The following is a 14,919-nucleotide window of genomic DNA, read 5'->3' on the forward strand; positions in this document are numbered from 1 at the left end:
GGTTCCCAGCTTTACCCATAGTCAGGAAATAGTCTCCATTTTGGTAGAGTAGGTAAGCCTGACATTAGTATTGTGTATGATGATCTTTTATTTTATTTCCATATGGATTACATCAGATCAAGACAAGAGGAATATTCCAAGTAAGTATTTTCTATGACCACTGCACAAAAGAAAAGATTATGGGCACAATAGTATTATAAATCATGATATGGGGAAAAGTGATTTTGTGTTACGATTGCTAGGGGTCACAGATTTTCATTTTTATCAAGAAAGGGCCAATTTATACATCTTTATTAGTTAAGGGATTACTCTCAATCAAGGCTGCACAATTGTGATTTGTTCCTCCCAAGGTAGTTAACACTTGTTTTGACCGTTTTTGTGACACTACAAGTTTAAGTATGCAGTGGTTCATCAAAGGGATACAGTTTTACTCTCAATACAATAAGGATACACATTATTTTGTTTTCCTCCTAAGGGGGTTGACACTGTGACACTACAAGTGCATGTATGCAGAGGTGTACCAGCATCTGTAGTGCCACAAGAATGGCTACTTTAAAATTTTAATACTGGTATTCATATCAAGATGGGCCCAGTGCATCTCAAATATCGGGCTGAATATCTCTTTCCGACCTACCCTTCCCCACTTCCCCTAGGACCAGAATGCTGAGTAGCACATTTTGTACAAGAAGGTGTGCTATTTTTTTTTTTTGTTTCATTTTACCATATATATTTTTACATTATTATTATATAATAATGCAGTTTGAGCTATACCGCCTCTCACAACGTCCCGATCTCATGCTTTGTATGTGTATTTCTATCATGTAAAAAATTGGGATTGCTGATGTGTAATGTGGAATTTCATAGAATAGCATTTTCTGGAGGTTTCCTAGAGATTCAGCCTAAGTAAATCTAGCATTTTAATACCCTCTTGAGTAATGGAAAAAGATCACTTAATGTACTGTAGTAGTGTAGCAGTAGAAGGTAACGCTCCCTAACTCTGCCAAAACTGGAAATTGCACCAAATATGTGCAGTCACCATTCCTTGACACTAGTTACTTACCATATTTTGAGAAAGAAAATCTAGCATTTACAGTATGTGTAAAAGCAAATGCATTGCTGAAAATATTCCTCACTTTGAATCAGTTCCAGGAAGGTCTTCTTATCTTTCAATGCAAACCAGTGATCTTCCGGTAATCCATACTATATTCTCTTGCAAAACTTTCAAAGAATAATGCACAACTATCTATCTATCTATCTATCTATCTATCTATCTATCTATCTATCTATCTATCTATCTATCTATCTATCTATCTATCTATCTATCTATCTATCTATCTATCTATCTATCACCAAAAATTGCTGCCTCACCTTTTGCATGCTCCTGATCATCTCCATAAAACAGCTTAAATTCACCACAACTGACCCATGACTCATCATAAATATCCAAGGACTTACCTTTAACTTGTACTACTCTATGTGGACATCTCATCAAAACCAACAGATTGCATTCCTGTGCTGAGATACACACTGGATTAAAACCTCTGCATCTCTCTACTGAGAAGTTCTTCAGTTTGGCATCTACTGTACTCTGCATTAGACATCCCAGACAAGGTACCGTGGAGTACAACCTATCTTTGGCTCCATCCAGCCCCTCACTTAGACAACATGCACCTCTGTTCACTGAGCAAAAAATAACTCTGACTTCTTGCATTAATCAACTAATATACAGTATATTCAGGCTCTGAATTGCTGAAGGGTCACTGTTCATTTCAAATTGCAGGACCCCAGCCATTCCACAGGACACGTTATCACTACCCCCTCAAGAAATCTACTTCTAAGGCCTCTCACACTGAGATTTTCACACCTACACAATAGGAATTGGATTCTAACACCTTTCCACAAGCCTGCTTTGTCCTGGAATAACTGACAAAATCAGCAACAGAAAAAGCAAAGTTATTTTATTTATCACTTGTTTCAAATATACTCATTGGATTAAAGGGCAGCAATAGGTTATAGCAATAACTCTGTTCATGAACCCATTATAATTTGTGGATCACAAACCGAATTCGGGGGGAAAAATATACAGCTTTCTCTCCCTCTCTCATCATCACATTCAGCTCATACTTATAGTAATCTGTCGTTGATGACCTCCAGCTTCATTCTTTCACTCCGCCCACCACATACTGCAGTTCCTATTACAGCGTCACAGGCTTCTATTTTCCAGTCCCTTGGCATTTAAAAAAAAACACTAGCGCAATCGTGGGAAGTGAGCGGGCCGGAATTCCCCCCCCCCCCCCCGGTAACCACCTAAGTCCTTTGCCCACCTGCTCATCCCCAGCTTCAAAGAACAACAAATAGAAGTGATACTCAAAAGATGGCCCTGTGCTTGGAAGAACAGAACTGTCAATTCTCGCTTTGTGACTCCCATACCCAGAGCTCCTGCACTTAACATAAGGAAAACTGAAGGCACTCTGGTATGCCCAATCAGGTCAGTCCTTTGTAATGCCAGATCTAAGAAACAAGACTGCAACAACTGCTGAACTTATTGAATTTGCAGATCTAGCCTGTATTACAGAGGTCAGGCTAGATGAAAATGCAGCACCTATATTGGAGGCTGCGGTCCCAACAAACTACTCTGTCATCCACAACTCAAGACTGGACCTCAGGGGTGGCGGGGTGGCTATCTGCTTCAAAAAAGAACTTAAATTTAGGGTCCACCCCATTAAAATTACTCGCTCATTCGAGTGCATTGCTGCTCGGAGTTCAACAGGATTAGGTTTCAGAGTACTTCTCAGTTATCTGCCCCCTGGAGATGGAAAGATATTTCTACAAGCAATTGCAGACACTGTTGCTGGCCTAGTTCTGGAACATCAAAGATTGCTCATCCTCTGGGATTTCAATGCATGGGTGGATGATGAGCTCTCACGCCTTGGCCAAGACCTCCTGTGCACAATGAATGGTCTGGGCTCCACACAGGTCATTCCTTCTGCCACACATAAAAGTCGTCACACTCTTGATCTTGTCTTTCAGATTGGATTAGAAGTCACTGACCTCAAAAAATAAACCCAGTCATCTGGTCAGACCACCACTCCATTTGGTTCTCATTTGCTGCCCCTCAAATTATATCTTTGCCCGTGGAGTTGACCAGGTATCGTCCAAGGAGGGGTATGACTACCTAGGCTCTTCCAGAAAATCTGGATCTCTCTGCTATACTGGGTGCCTGTTGAGATCCCTGCTCCCTAGTCCGTTATTATAATAGGGATGTTATGGCTGCAATTGATATTATCGCCCCTGTGCGTTTAAGACCTCGTAAACCAAAACTCCGAGCTCCCTGGTTCGACAACAGTGTTAGTGAGCTCAAGAAAAGGGGGCGTAGACTGGAAAGATGATGGAGGATGACTAACCTAGTGAATGACAAAATAAAACTAATAAAGCATAATGAAGAATATTAATCGACAATCGCCTGTAAGAAATCACAGTTCCTGTCAAATGAGATCACAGCAGCAAACAATAGGCCAGCTCAATTTTTCCGCACAGTGGAGATGCTTTGCAAGCCAGCATGCCTGCAGACTGATGAAACCCTATCCCAGGCAAGATGCAACGAGTTTGCAAACTTCTTTGCAGATAAAATATACACCATCCGGGCTGGAATCTCCACAGGGCCATCAAAGGAGTGCCAAACTACAAAGCCTGCCAATATAAGCCACCTGCCTTCATGGACCAGCTTTGACCCAGTGGATGTACAGGACATTGCTGAAACTGCTCAGATTTTGCGTCCCACCACCTGTGATCTGGACTCAACCAAGCTTCTAATAGGTTAAATGGATATAATTGGTCTTGTCTTTGCAAAAATTGTTCAATGCTCTTTGCAGACAGGCATGTTTCCTGGACCCCTAAAGGAAGAAATTGTTATACCTCTTCTTAAAAAAACTAATTTAGATCCCAACTACAGACCGGTATCAAACCTTCCTATTCTAGGAAAGGTTATTGAAAAAGTGGTTGCAAATCAACTGGAAACCCACCTGACAACCCATGATATTTATGATCAATCCCAATCAGGATTCAGGAGAAGACATAGCACTGAAACAACTCTGGTGTGTGTGTGTTAAATGATCTTCTGATGGCAAGAGATAGAGGTGACTGTTCAATCTTAATCCTTCTGGATCTCTCTGCAGCATTTGATACCGTGGACCATGGGCTTCTGATTGAGCAACTGATACATTTTTGTGGACTGGATAGCACAGTCCTAAACTGGTTTAAATAATTTCGCACAGTCAGGTCACAGAAAGTATCGTCTGGAGTATACTCATCATCATCAGTGCCATTGCCGTGTGGTGTTCCACAAGGTTCTATACTATCTCCCATGCTTTTTGCAGTATGCATGCTCCCGTTGGGTGAAATAATCAGGCGTCATGGCCTGGTCTACCACTGCTATGCAGATAATACACAACTGTACTTGTCCTTTGCTTCGGGCACTGATAACATAATAGAAACCCTAAATGGCTGTCTAGCTGAGCTCCAGGAGTGGATGAGTGTCAGTTGGCTGCGACTGAACCCGGATAAAACAGAGGTCCTTATGATTGGACCTCAACATCAAAGGAGAAGACTGCAACATAGCCAGCCAACTGGACTTACACTTGCGGATTCAGAATTACAAACCACTGATCATGTGTGGAATCTTGGCGTTGTCCTGGATGGTGGCTTGACACTTAAACATCAGATATCAGCCACAATCAAATCCTCATTCTTTCATTTGAGGAACATAGCCAGAATCAAGCACTTAATTCCCTCAGATGATCTGCCAAAAGTCATACATGCATTTGTATCATCTCGATTAGACTACTGTAATGCCCTCTACCTTGGTCTCCCAGCAAAAGAATTGCACCGCTTACATCTGGTGCAAAACATAGCTGCCAGGCTGTTAACCAACCAGCCCCATTCTAGCCACATAACACCCATCCTCTACTCCCTTCACTGGTTGCCTGTAAGATGGTGAATCATCTTCAAGATTGGCTTACTGAGTTTCAAAGCACTGCATGACCAGGGCCCAAGGTACATGAAGCAGCTTCTGATTCCATACTGCCCCACTCGATTACTGCGATCTGTAGATGAAGAACTTTTAGCAGTACCTAGAATCTCCCATAGTTCATCTGGGGGTCGAGCTTTTAGTCATGCGGCTCCGACTCTATGAAACTCCCTTCCCTGCACAGTGCAAGAGGCCCCAACTATAGAATCCTTCAAAAGTAGACTCAAGACTTTCCTGTTTACTCAAGCATTTCCATAATGTCCCTTTAGTATCTCCATGCTTCTGTATTTTAGGAAAAGCTGTTCTGTACTTCATTGTTTCTGTACTAGGCTATGTATCTGTTAAGCGCCTTGAGTCCTATTGGAGAAAGAGCGCTATATAAATAAAATTATTATTATTATTATCATTATCTATCTATCTATCTATCTATCTATATACCATTTATGACCACATATGCTCAGAACTCACTTAATTACACTCATTTCATTTAAATTCAGGGATTGTTGGTTCCAAAATATTGCTATAATTTATCAAACTGGCTAACGTCAAAGTTTTGTCTTCTGGCCAGTTCCTACACTGACTGCATCATTTGACACCAGATATCATAAGTCTGCTAGCTCATTGGCTTAAAGAGATAGAACCTCCCCCAGAAATGCAGTTAAGGAAACCGATGCCGGAATCCCGGCTGCTGACAATACCAACAGCCGGAATCCCGGCTCACAGGGGCTATTCACACTCATGGGTGTCCACGACACCCATAGAGTGGGAATAGAATTTGTGTGAGAGCAGTGAGCCCATGAAAGGGGATGCTTTGCACTCGCCCTGCTGCCGGCATACTGACGGCTAGGATGCCATTGTCAGTATACCGACGGCCGCCATCCCATCCGTCAGTAAATTATACTGAACCCCTCTCCATAGCATACCAATTAATGAGCACCTAGGGAATTAGCTGATAAGAATTGGCTTACATGCATAAATATAGAGTGCACAAGAAAGTACGACCACAACATTTTATTTTAACAATAGGCTTTAATCTATGATACTTAACCATCTGCGGTACATGGATGTATGAGATTGCACTATTTACATTTTTTTTTTTAAATCATACATTCTCTGCACTAATTTTACAAGTTGTCTAACTAATTGCAGATTCATTACTATTGATATGTTGGAACCAACATTCCCTGAATTTAAAAGAAAACCAGAATACTGTATATATAAAATTGTGTATTATTCTCTGAAAGTTTAGCAGGAGAAAATGGAATGTTCCCTGATGAAATGATATAAACATTTATGAAGCGTTGGATTTGCTTTGTAGATGACTGTTAATAGTGAGTGCCATCCATGGAAACTGCGTATTTTTATGGTTTTTAGAGAAGCACCCTGGCAAGTTGTTGGTGTTAGAAATCACAAAATGTCCATCACTCCTTAGAATCCATTTGCTAATCTCCTGGAATTCCATCTTTACCTTGGTTTATATATAATTAGTCATTCTACTTATAGGGTGTTGGACTGCACTCATAGGAGCCAGTCCCACTTCAGGAAAGACCATTATTTTTATAAAATTGGTTTCAACCTTATGCTGGTTTGTTGAAGCTGAGAAGGTCTACGAAGACAAAACGCATTGAGTGATTGGATTGTGTGTCCTCAGTACTGTAAACCACCTCTGTTATGAGCTCACACCCTATTTTTAATGTGGGATAGAGAGTGATGGATTTCCAACAACATTTAAGTGGTAACACAGCTCCAAAAACAGTGTATGTAAACAGTCATCTGTATATTTTAATTAGAGATTTCTCAAGTTTCTAGTACCATTTTCTGGTGCTTATTTGCTATAAGGGGAGGATTGCAGATATCACCACATCATTGACCTGACCCTGCCTCTAAATAATATTCTAATTTGGGGAATTCCATCACCATCAAACTCTTGAATATTTACTTTTTCAAACACTTGATGAAATATCAGTAGGACACAGGTTCATGGATTAACACTGTTATTGAGGACATATTAATAATTGAGATAGATGTTCAATTTACTCCTCGAAGCGCCCTCTTGATTACATTTTTATAATATGTACCATTGTTGAAACCTTGCTGGTGTTTGTTTTTCAAGGGGAGCAGCCCAACAAAAAGTGTATTAAGAACTAACAATTTTGAGTCTATTGTATTATTGATACTTGTGAAAGCGTGTGTGTGTGGGGGGGTTCAGAAAGGATTTATGTCTGCTGGTCCAGTTACATTACTTATGATGCAACATTTACTGTATTTGCATTTACAGTTTGTGCTTTGAGTTTTTCCTTATAGTAGATAAAATGTAAAATCTAAGCATATCCTTTTCTTATAAGGAAATCATTTCAAAGAAAATCTCTGCAATTCTTTTAGTTTACTCATTTATTGTGGTTGCCCTCTGGGCAGTAAGAAATAAGATCTTGCTTGTTCCATGTACTATAAAGCAGAAAGTGTTTAGTATCTTGCTACTGAGAACTGATGTCACTGCAGATTACTTTCTCCTCTTCATGAAGTATTTCTGTGATGGTAAAAGTTCATAGGGAAACTTGTGATGGATCCTAAACCTCAGTGAACACTACAGCCATGTTTGTTAAATGAAAAATGGAATACTGTATATAACCATATTTTGTCTTCAAGTATGAAAAGAACTACTCAAATTTCCATATATTTATTCACCGCCATTTTTCTACATTAAAATGTAGATTTTGTGGTTATATTTACATGTCCACGGTGAAATCTTTATAATGAGGAAAATTGAGGCAATTCTCTTGAGATGCAGGTTTTAGGAAGTGTCAAAAGAATTTAGTCAGTTTATGAAGTTTTCATTATGTGATACTAAATGAGTGGTAACTGCATTGTTTGTAGGTTTAATAATGTGACAATATCTTTCTAAGCACTTTTGTGATCTATAAATGTATAGGGCATAATTTGAGTGGCAGCATCAGACAGCGGAAGAATAAAGAGCTAGCACACTAGGATGGCCACAAATCACATGTGACATATAAATCACATGTGTAGCTAGCGACATGTTTACTTAGACAGCAATAAAAACCTGTGTAAAATGTCTCCTTAAGTGTTTAACAAACCTAGACACACCCATGATGCCACCTGGTCACTGTACTCTTTGTTTTGTGGTGAAGCTTACTTTTTCATATATGTTATTATATTGTTTTCTTCTTACAGACAATGAGGATCCCGACAGTGCCGTGGATGATCGTGATAGTGATTATCGTAGTGAGACCAGCAATAGTATCCCTCCAGCTTACTACTCTACATGCCAGCCAAATGCCTCTGTACATCAGTACCCAGTTCGGCACCAGTACAGTTCCCATGGATCATATACGGACTCTGTACACAGTTATGAGATGGATTTCTCTGACCACCGGCCAATCAGGTACAGATGGGGCACCCAGTTACTTGGGAAATAGTGCTAATATAGCTGAGCTCTTAAAACTGCCTTGTTATATTATTATACTAAACATCGTTATAAATTAATATCTGATGGATGGCAGGATGGAGGGGTGTTTGTTACCCCCTCTGACCTGTCTACTCTTTCCCTGGATGGCAGGCGTTACGATAGCGCAGACTCTGCCACTAACGGGCGCAGTGATGTGGAGTCTGTCTCCGGTTCAAGCCGCCTCACCAGTCGGCAGCATTCTCTGGAGAGCCGGCAGTCACTAGACTTGTCCGATAGGTGGGTCAGTCCAGAGTTGTTGCAGTGTGAGTGCTGCAGAGTGCCGTGCTCGTCCTATGCACATGCCAAGACAGGCCGTAATCTATCTGCAGGGAAAATCTATTTACATTTATAGCATAATACAGGCCTCGTTCTGAGGGACACAAGTCACTTCCCATTGGATATTCGAAAAGTATTCTTTCCAATTTCTAGACTAGTGCACACTGGCATTAAGCAACCCATACTGAGAAACATTGACTATATGATCAAAATTTTACATGGAAATTATCCCATACTTAGCCTGCTCATAATGTTGTCACTTATTAACAGGAACAACAGTAAATAGAAGTAAGTGTAACTAAAACTAGAGTGTTAAATAATAATCACTTTCTTATACGATATGTGTCATTAATATTCATCTGTAGACTGAACAAGCAGTCTATATTTTGGCTTATTATATTTTAGGAAAACCCTATTACAGAGCGGATAAATGGGGTCTCTGTTCCTCCTCGTTTTGAAAAGCAGAACCAAGTTCTTCCCTTTAAGATGTATGAAATATAAATGAAAAGCCTGGGTTTTGTTTGTCTTTCCATGAGATAGGAATCCAGGCATGGATGGAACAATGTCATCTCATAAAAAAATTTGGATAGCAACATTTTGATGCTTTCTCTAGTATTCCAGTGCATGTACAGATAGGACAGCTTATTGGAGGCATCCACCCGCCTCTGTTGAGAACAGCGGCTTTCGGAGTACTGGGGGCTCAGCATTGTCCTCTCATCTATAGCCTAAGTAACAGTGGCATCCCTTGTAGGATCAGCAAGGTTATCTGGATTATGATTATAATTATAAACTCTCATGTTTGCCAATGTTGCTCTATTAATTAAACTTCTGACTACACATTAATAGCAAAAGTGAGTAGTACAATCTATATGTTGGGCATTAGAAATAGTGTGGAGCCTTGTTTCAGAGTTCAAATGTCTGGAGCTGCAGCCTGGAAAAGAGGGGTTCTTCAACTAAAGCTCCTATAGAAAGTAAAGTGAGGGAGGAATCTATCAACATACTGAACAAGTGGGGCAAAAAGAAAACAGTTAATGTAATGGAAACAATGCATATTTTTTGACAGCAAACTGTTTAAGTTTAGGCCCTTTATTCCCCCCCCCCCTCCCTCCTACAACAGCTGATAGTAGTGTCGGGTGATATGTGTATCTGGTGGAGAAAATGTGTTGCTAGTCACAAAAGGGACCCAACTTTACAATAAAAGTATGAGTGAAAGTTGATAACTGGTTGTGGCAGTACAATTTATATTCACCTCCTTCGTAAGACCACTTGGGCACATACTACAGGCCTATTTGCAATAACTGGCAGTCACATTATTATGCAAGAACATGTATGTTAAGCAACAGGAGAATTTAACAGTTCCTTTCCGTGGGTGTTGACATGCATATTTCCCTAAGGCAGGCTTAATTGTTTGAGATAATTTTCCTTTAATCAATTCTCTTAGTTCTAAATCACTGACCAATTATTCTACAAAAAACTTTGTATAGAATGCAGCATGTGGTCAGTTAATACTAACAGGTTTTTATACCAAATTTTATACAAAATGACACTTGCAAACATGAACTGTATGCTGACTTTTTTCTTTATCAGTTAATATCATCTATCCGTACACAAATTAGTTTCTACCAATAAAGGGAAGTGCCTGTGCTCTATATTTGGCCAGACTTTAACATTACTCAAATTATTGTTACATAAACTCGGCCTATCGTGGGATGTGCATCTGTAAATCTGTCTGCATGCGCGCTTCAGGGTGTGGGTTCCTGTTGCAAGCTGGGTTCAATGTAATGATCCACATGGTTTTGCTATACTACCAAAATTCTAGATGTTTGTCACATGGTGGGTAATTCAGAGTTGATTGCAGCAGCAAATTTGTTAGCAGTTGGGCAAAACCATGTGCACTGCAGGGGGGGGGGCGGGGGGGGGCAGATATAACATTTGCAGAGAGAGTTAGATTTGGGTGGGTTATATTATTGTTTCTGTGCAGGGTAAATACTGGCTGCTTTATTTTTACACTGCAATTTAGATTTCAGATTGAACACACCCCACTCAAATCTAACTCTCTCTGCACATGTTATATCTGCCTCCCCTGCAGTGCACAAGGTTTTGCCCAACTGCTAACAAATTTGCTGCTGCAAACATCTCTGAATTAGGCCATGGACTGTTAAATTTAGTAGAACTACTAGAAATATGTAGCTATATACAAAATACAAAATATAGAGGTAAGAACATAATTCCAACCCATCCAACACTAACAATTCTGTGGTTTTAATGATCTTTTTTAAGGGGGTCATTCCGAGTTGATCGCTCGCTAGCTAATTTTTTGCAGCCGTGCAAACGCATAGTCGCCGCCCACTGGGGAGTGGATATTTGCTGTGCAAGAGTGCCATTGCATGTGCAGCCGACCGATACAAAAATAGTTTGTGCAGTTTCTGAGTAGCTCAGAACTTACTCAGCCCTTGCTATCACTTCAGCCTGTCCGGTCCCGGAATTGACGTCACACACCCGCCCTGCAAACGCTTGGACACGCCTGCGTTTTTCCAAACACTCCCAGAAAACGTCCAGTTAACACCCACAAACGCCCTCTTCCTGTCAATCTCCTTGCGATTGGCTGTGCGAATGGATTGTTCGTTAAATCCATCTCACAGCAACGATCCGCTTTGTACCCGTACGACGCATCTGCGCATTGCAGTGCATACGCATGCAAAGTAGTGACCTGATCGCTACGCTGTGAAAAATGGCAGCGTGCAATCAGGGCGGAATGACCCTCTAAATGTTTTAGTATGTATATATAAACTGTCATGTATTCTATCTTTTATCCTTTATATATATATATATATCTATCAAATGTGGTTTTAATCAAACATGTAGTTGTAAGGACAAAATACACAGCTAGAATGAAAACTGCTTGTAGTTACAACATAAAGAAGCAGACTTCTGCAGGAGGAACAACATAATTTTTTCCTGTTATTATCTTGGATAAAATAAAATTGATGATTAAATAAATAAGCATTATATTTCTTAATGGAAGTGTAGGTGTAATGTGTACTTCAAGGCAGATGTTCTATGCATTGTCTTTCTCCACCCTTCCAACATTCCCCTAAAGTACAAGTACAAATATCTACACATACATAACTATAATATATTAATACCTCTTATCAAATCAAGGTTAGATAGATTAATCAGCTAACCAAGCACACAGACTTAAGAGGGTTCTGTTTGCAAGCTTACAATCAATATCGAACATTGCAGTTTGATTCATGAGTTTATTTAACACAGATTGCATCTTGGTCAAGTTAGATGGCAAACAAAGGTGTCTATTTACTAAGCCTTGGATAGAGATAAAGTGGATGGAGTTAAAGTACCAGCCAACCAGCTCCTGTCATTTTTCAAACCCAGCCTGTGACATGGCAGTTAGGAGCTGATTGGCTGGGACATTATCTCTGTCTACTTTATCTCCATCCAAGGCTTAGTAAATAGACCCCAAAATTGCTTATTGGGGATATTTAACCTAGTCACATTGAAATTTTGGCTTAGAGACATTGTGATTCTTAGAATAGCCAAGGGAGGTTTAGACAGTGGTTTGGGAATTTCATATGATTGTCTGCAGAGGTGAATTTCAAGGAAATGCTTAAAGTTTTGGCGGCTATGCTTCTTTTATTGAATATAGCCAAATTTATACCTTATACAAAGTCTGACACGTTTTCTTTTCTCATGTTAATAGAATCAGAGCTAGAAACACAAATGTTAAGGTTTAGGAGTTTTGGGTCATTCCACATTCATAAATTTTTATGCACATATAGGAGCGGTTTAGTACCAGTTGGCATAACGTATGCTTTGTGCAGTGGTGGAGCAAGGTTCACTGCCGTCCAGTACACCCCCACCGCCTGAACACATGACATCACACTAGGGGATGGGTCTGCTTGCTGAAGAAAGTATAAAACTCTACACATTGCAGGGTGCGTGCCTTGGATGCTTCAAGCAACACTGAACTGCTCCCTGCTATCCAGATGCAGGGGCTGTGGGGCAACACCTGTTGCTGTGTGACGGCACTACGTGTACATCCAGGGGCTCCAACAGCTCTCCCACCCCGGTTCAGGGAGGGGGCTTGGCCAATGTGGGGGAGGTGTGGCCAGACTCCCTCCTTATAAAATATTAAAAAGTGCAATATATAATTGTAGTCACTCAGTCAATCCAGTAATACCCTCCATGTGCTGAAGGTGAGGGGTTATTCTAGACAAGAAACAAATAGGGATGTTGGGTTCCCTAGCACACTAAGGGGTATCAGTACCAAAACTTGAGCACTATATGGATATAGAATATTCAAAGATCTCGGTTACATATATTTGCAAAAATATGGTTAAGCCTCTAGGCCAGCATCAAGGCTTTTCTGATACTGGAGGTCTCTAATATTAAGTTTAAGTCCGGGATGCAGAATCCCACCAAGCTGGTGAGAGCCAGCTACCCCAGGGCAGCACACTAGTGAAAGGCTAAGGTGTCAGTGAATGTTTATAAGAAAGAAGCAAAAGCTATGTATTATAAAAAGTGATACACAAGCTGTTACTTAAAATGCTAAAAAGAGTAGTATTTGTAGATTTTGAACGTGTTAAAAAAGTGCTACATAAAATGTTATAATGTGCCACCCCAAAACAGCCCTGTCACACCAACCTAGGGGGCGCCGCGCCCCAAACTCATACCTAAAAATGATAACAACACCCACTCTGGGCCATATAATGATTAATGTAAGGCCACATGATAATGGCACAATAAAAATTATATCTAAATTGAGAGCCAGCTCATCTGGAGTCGCCCCATTATCCTTCAGATGGCACTACATGAACCAGCATGCTCTCCAAATGCTGGTCCCATCTGTGCCTCAGTGAAATGCAACAATAAATGGTAGCTTCTCAATAAATCCAGTAATACCCCCCAGGTTCTGAAAGAGAGGGGTAATTATAGACAAGAAACTAACAGGGGGGGGGGAGGTTGCTGCTGCATCACTGCGCACACCTAGGGTTTCCACCTCATGCATCATCGATTACTGGAGATTCCCCCCCCCCCCCCCACCCCAATCCCCTCCCGACACCAAGCAATGTTCATGTAAATAAAAATTATGTACCATATATTAAAACAGCTGTCATTCCATAGTAAATAGTCTTCATTAAGCATTATGCAACATGTAAAATATGGCTTCCAGTCTGTGGGCAAACAGAAGCGAATCCTGGCCACCACATAACTGAACCAAGGAGAACACATAAACACAATTAATAAATAAATATATGTGATGCCCCCACAATAAGAAAATGGGTATGCAACAGGTTATATATTATATATACATATTTTGTTTTTATTCATTTATTTATATGTATACACATATATGTTACCTGGTAATAAAATGTCCCAAACGTTGGAAATGTTGGCCTTCTTTAATTGATTTCAGACACGATTCCCTGACTAAGGAGTGACATCTATACAGTATATATATATATATATATATATACAGTATATATATATATATATATATATATATATATATATATATATAAACGAGATTTATGGTAATAACTTACCGTTGTTAAATCTCGTTCTGCGAGGTACACTGGGCTCTACAAGGAATAACATCGGGGTGTAGAGTAGGATCTTGATCTGAGGCACCAACAGGCTCAAAGCTTTAACTGTTCCCAAGATGCACAGCGCCGCCTCCTCTATAACCCCGCCCCGTGCACAGGAGCTCAGTTTCGTTAACCAGCCCAATGCAGTAGCAGGTAATAGAGACGACAATCATAAACAGCCACATAGACCACACACTCACCACCACCGGGGAGGGTGTCAGCAGCTAATGCCATATCAACCCAAAGAAGCAAAGTGCGTCAGGGTGGGCGCCTTGTGGAGCCCAGTGTACCTCGTAGAAAGAGATTTAACAATGGTAAGTTCTTACAATAAATCTCGTTTTCTGCTGCGGGGTACACTGGCCTCCACAAGGAATAACATCGGGGATGTCCTAAAGCAGTTCCTTATGGGAGGGGACGCACTGTAGCGGGCACAAGAACCCTGGGAGGCGGAAGTATCGAAGGCATAAAACCTTATGAACGTGTTCACTGAGGACCACGTAGCCGCCTTGCACAATTGATCAAGGGTCGCACCACGGCTGGCCGCC

At 40.5% G+C, this 14,919-nt stretch overlaps 1 protein-coding gene across 17 annotated transcripts in view; it reads left to right on the top strand.

Annotated features, from left to right (window-relative positions):
- Positions 1-14,919, top strand: part of UNC13A (unc-13 homolog A) — a 425,576-nt gene that overhangs the window by 153,367 nt on the left and 257,290 nt on the right. For 7 of the 17 annotated variants that reach the window (XM_063915631.1, XM_063915548.1, XM_063915566.1 and 4 more), the window contains 3 exons: positions 117-140; positions 8,219-8,429; positions 8,604-8,729. In XM_063915631.1, coding sequence (XP_063771701.1) covers positions 117-140; positions 8,219-8,429; positions 8,604-8,729 — 361 coding nt within the window. The remainder of the gene's footprint in view (positions 1-116; positions 141-8,218; positions 8,430-8,603; positions 8,730-14,919) is intronic. The other 10 variants (XM_063915639.1, XM_063915647.1, XM_063915657.1 and 7 more) reach the window with 3 other exon arrangements.

The sequence above is a fragment of the Pseudophryne corroboree genome, chromosome 1 (assembly GCF_028390025.1).
Source record: "Pseudophryne corroboree isolate aPseCor3 chromosome 1, aPseCor3.hap2, whole genome shotgun sequence".
Taxonomy (NCBI): Eukaryota; Metazoa; Chordata; class Amphibia; order Anura; family Myobatrachidae; genus Pseudophryne; species Pseudophryne corroboree.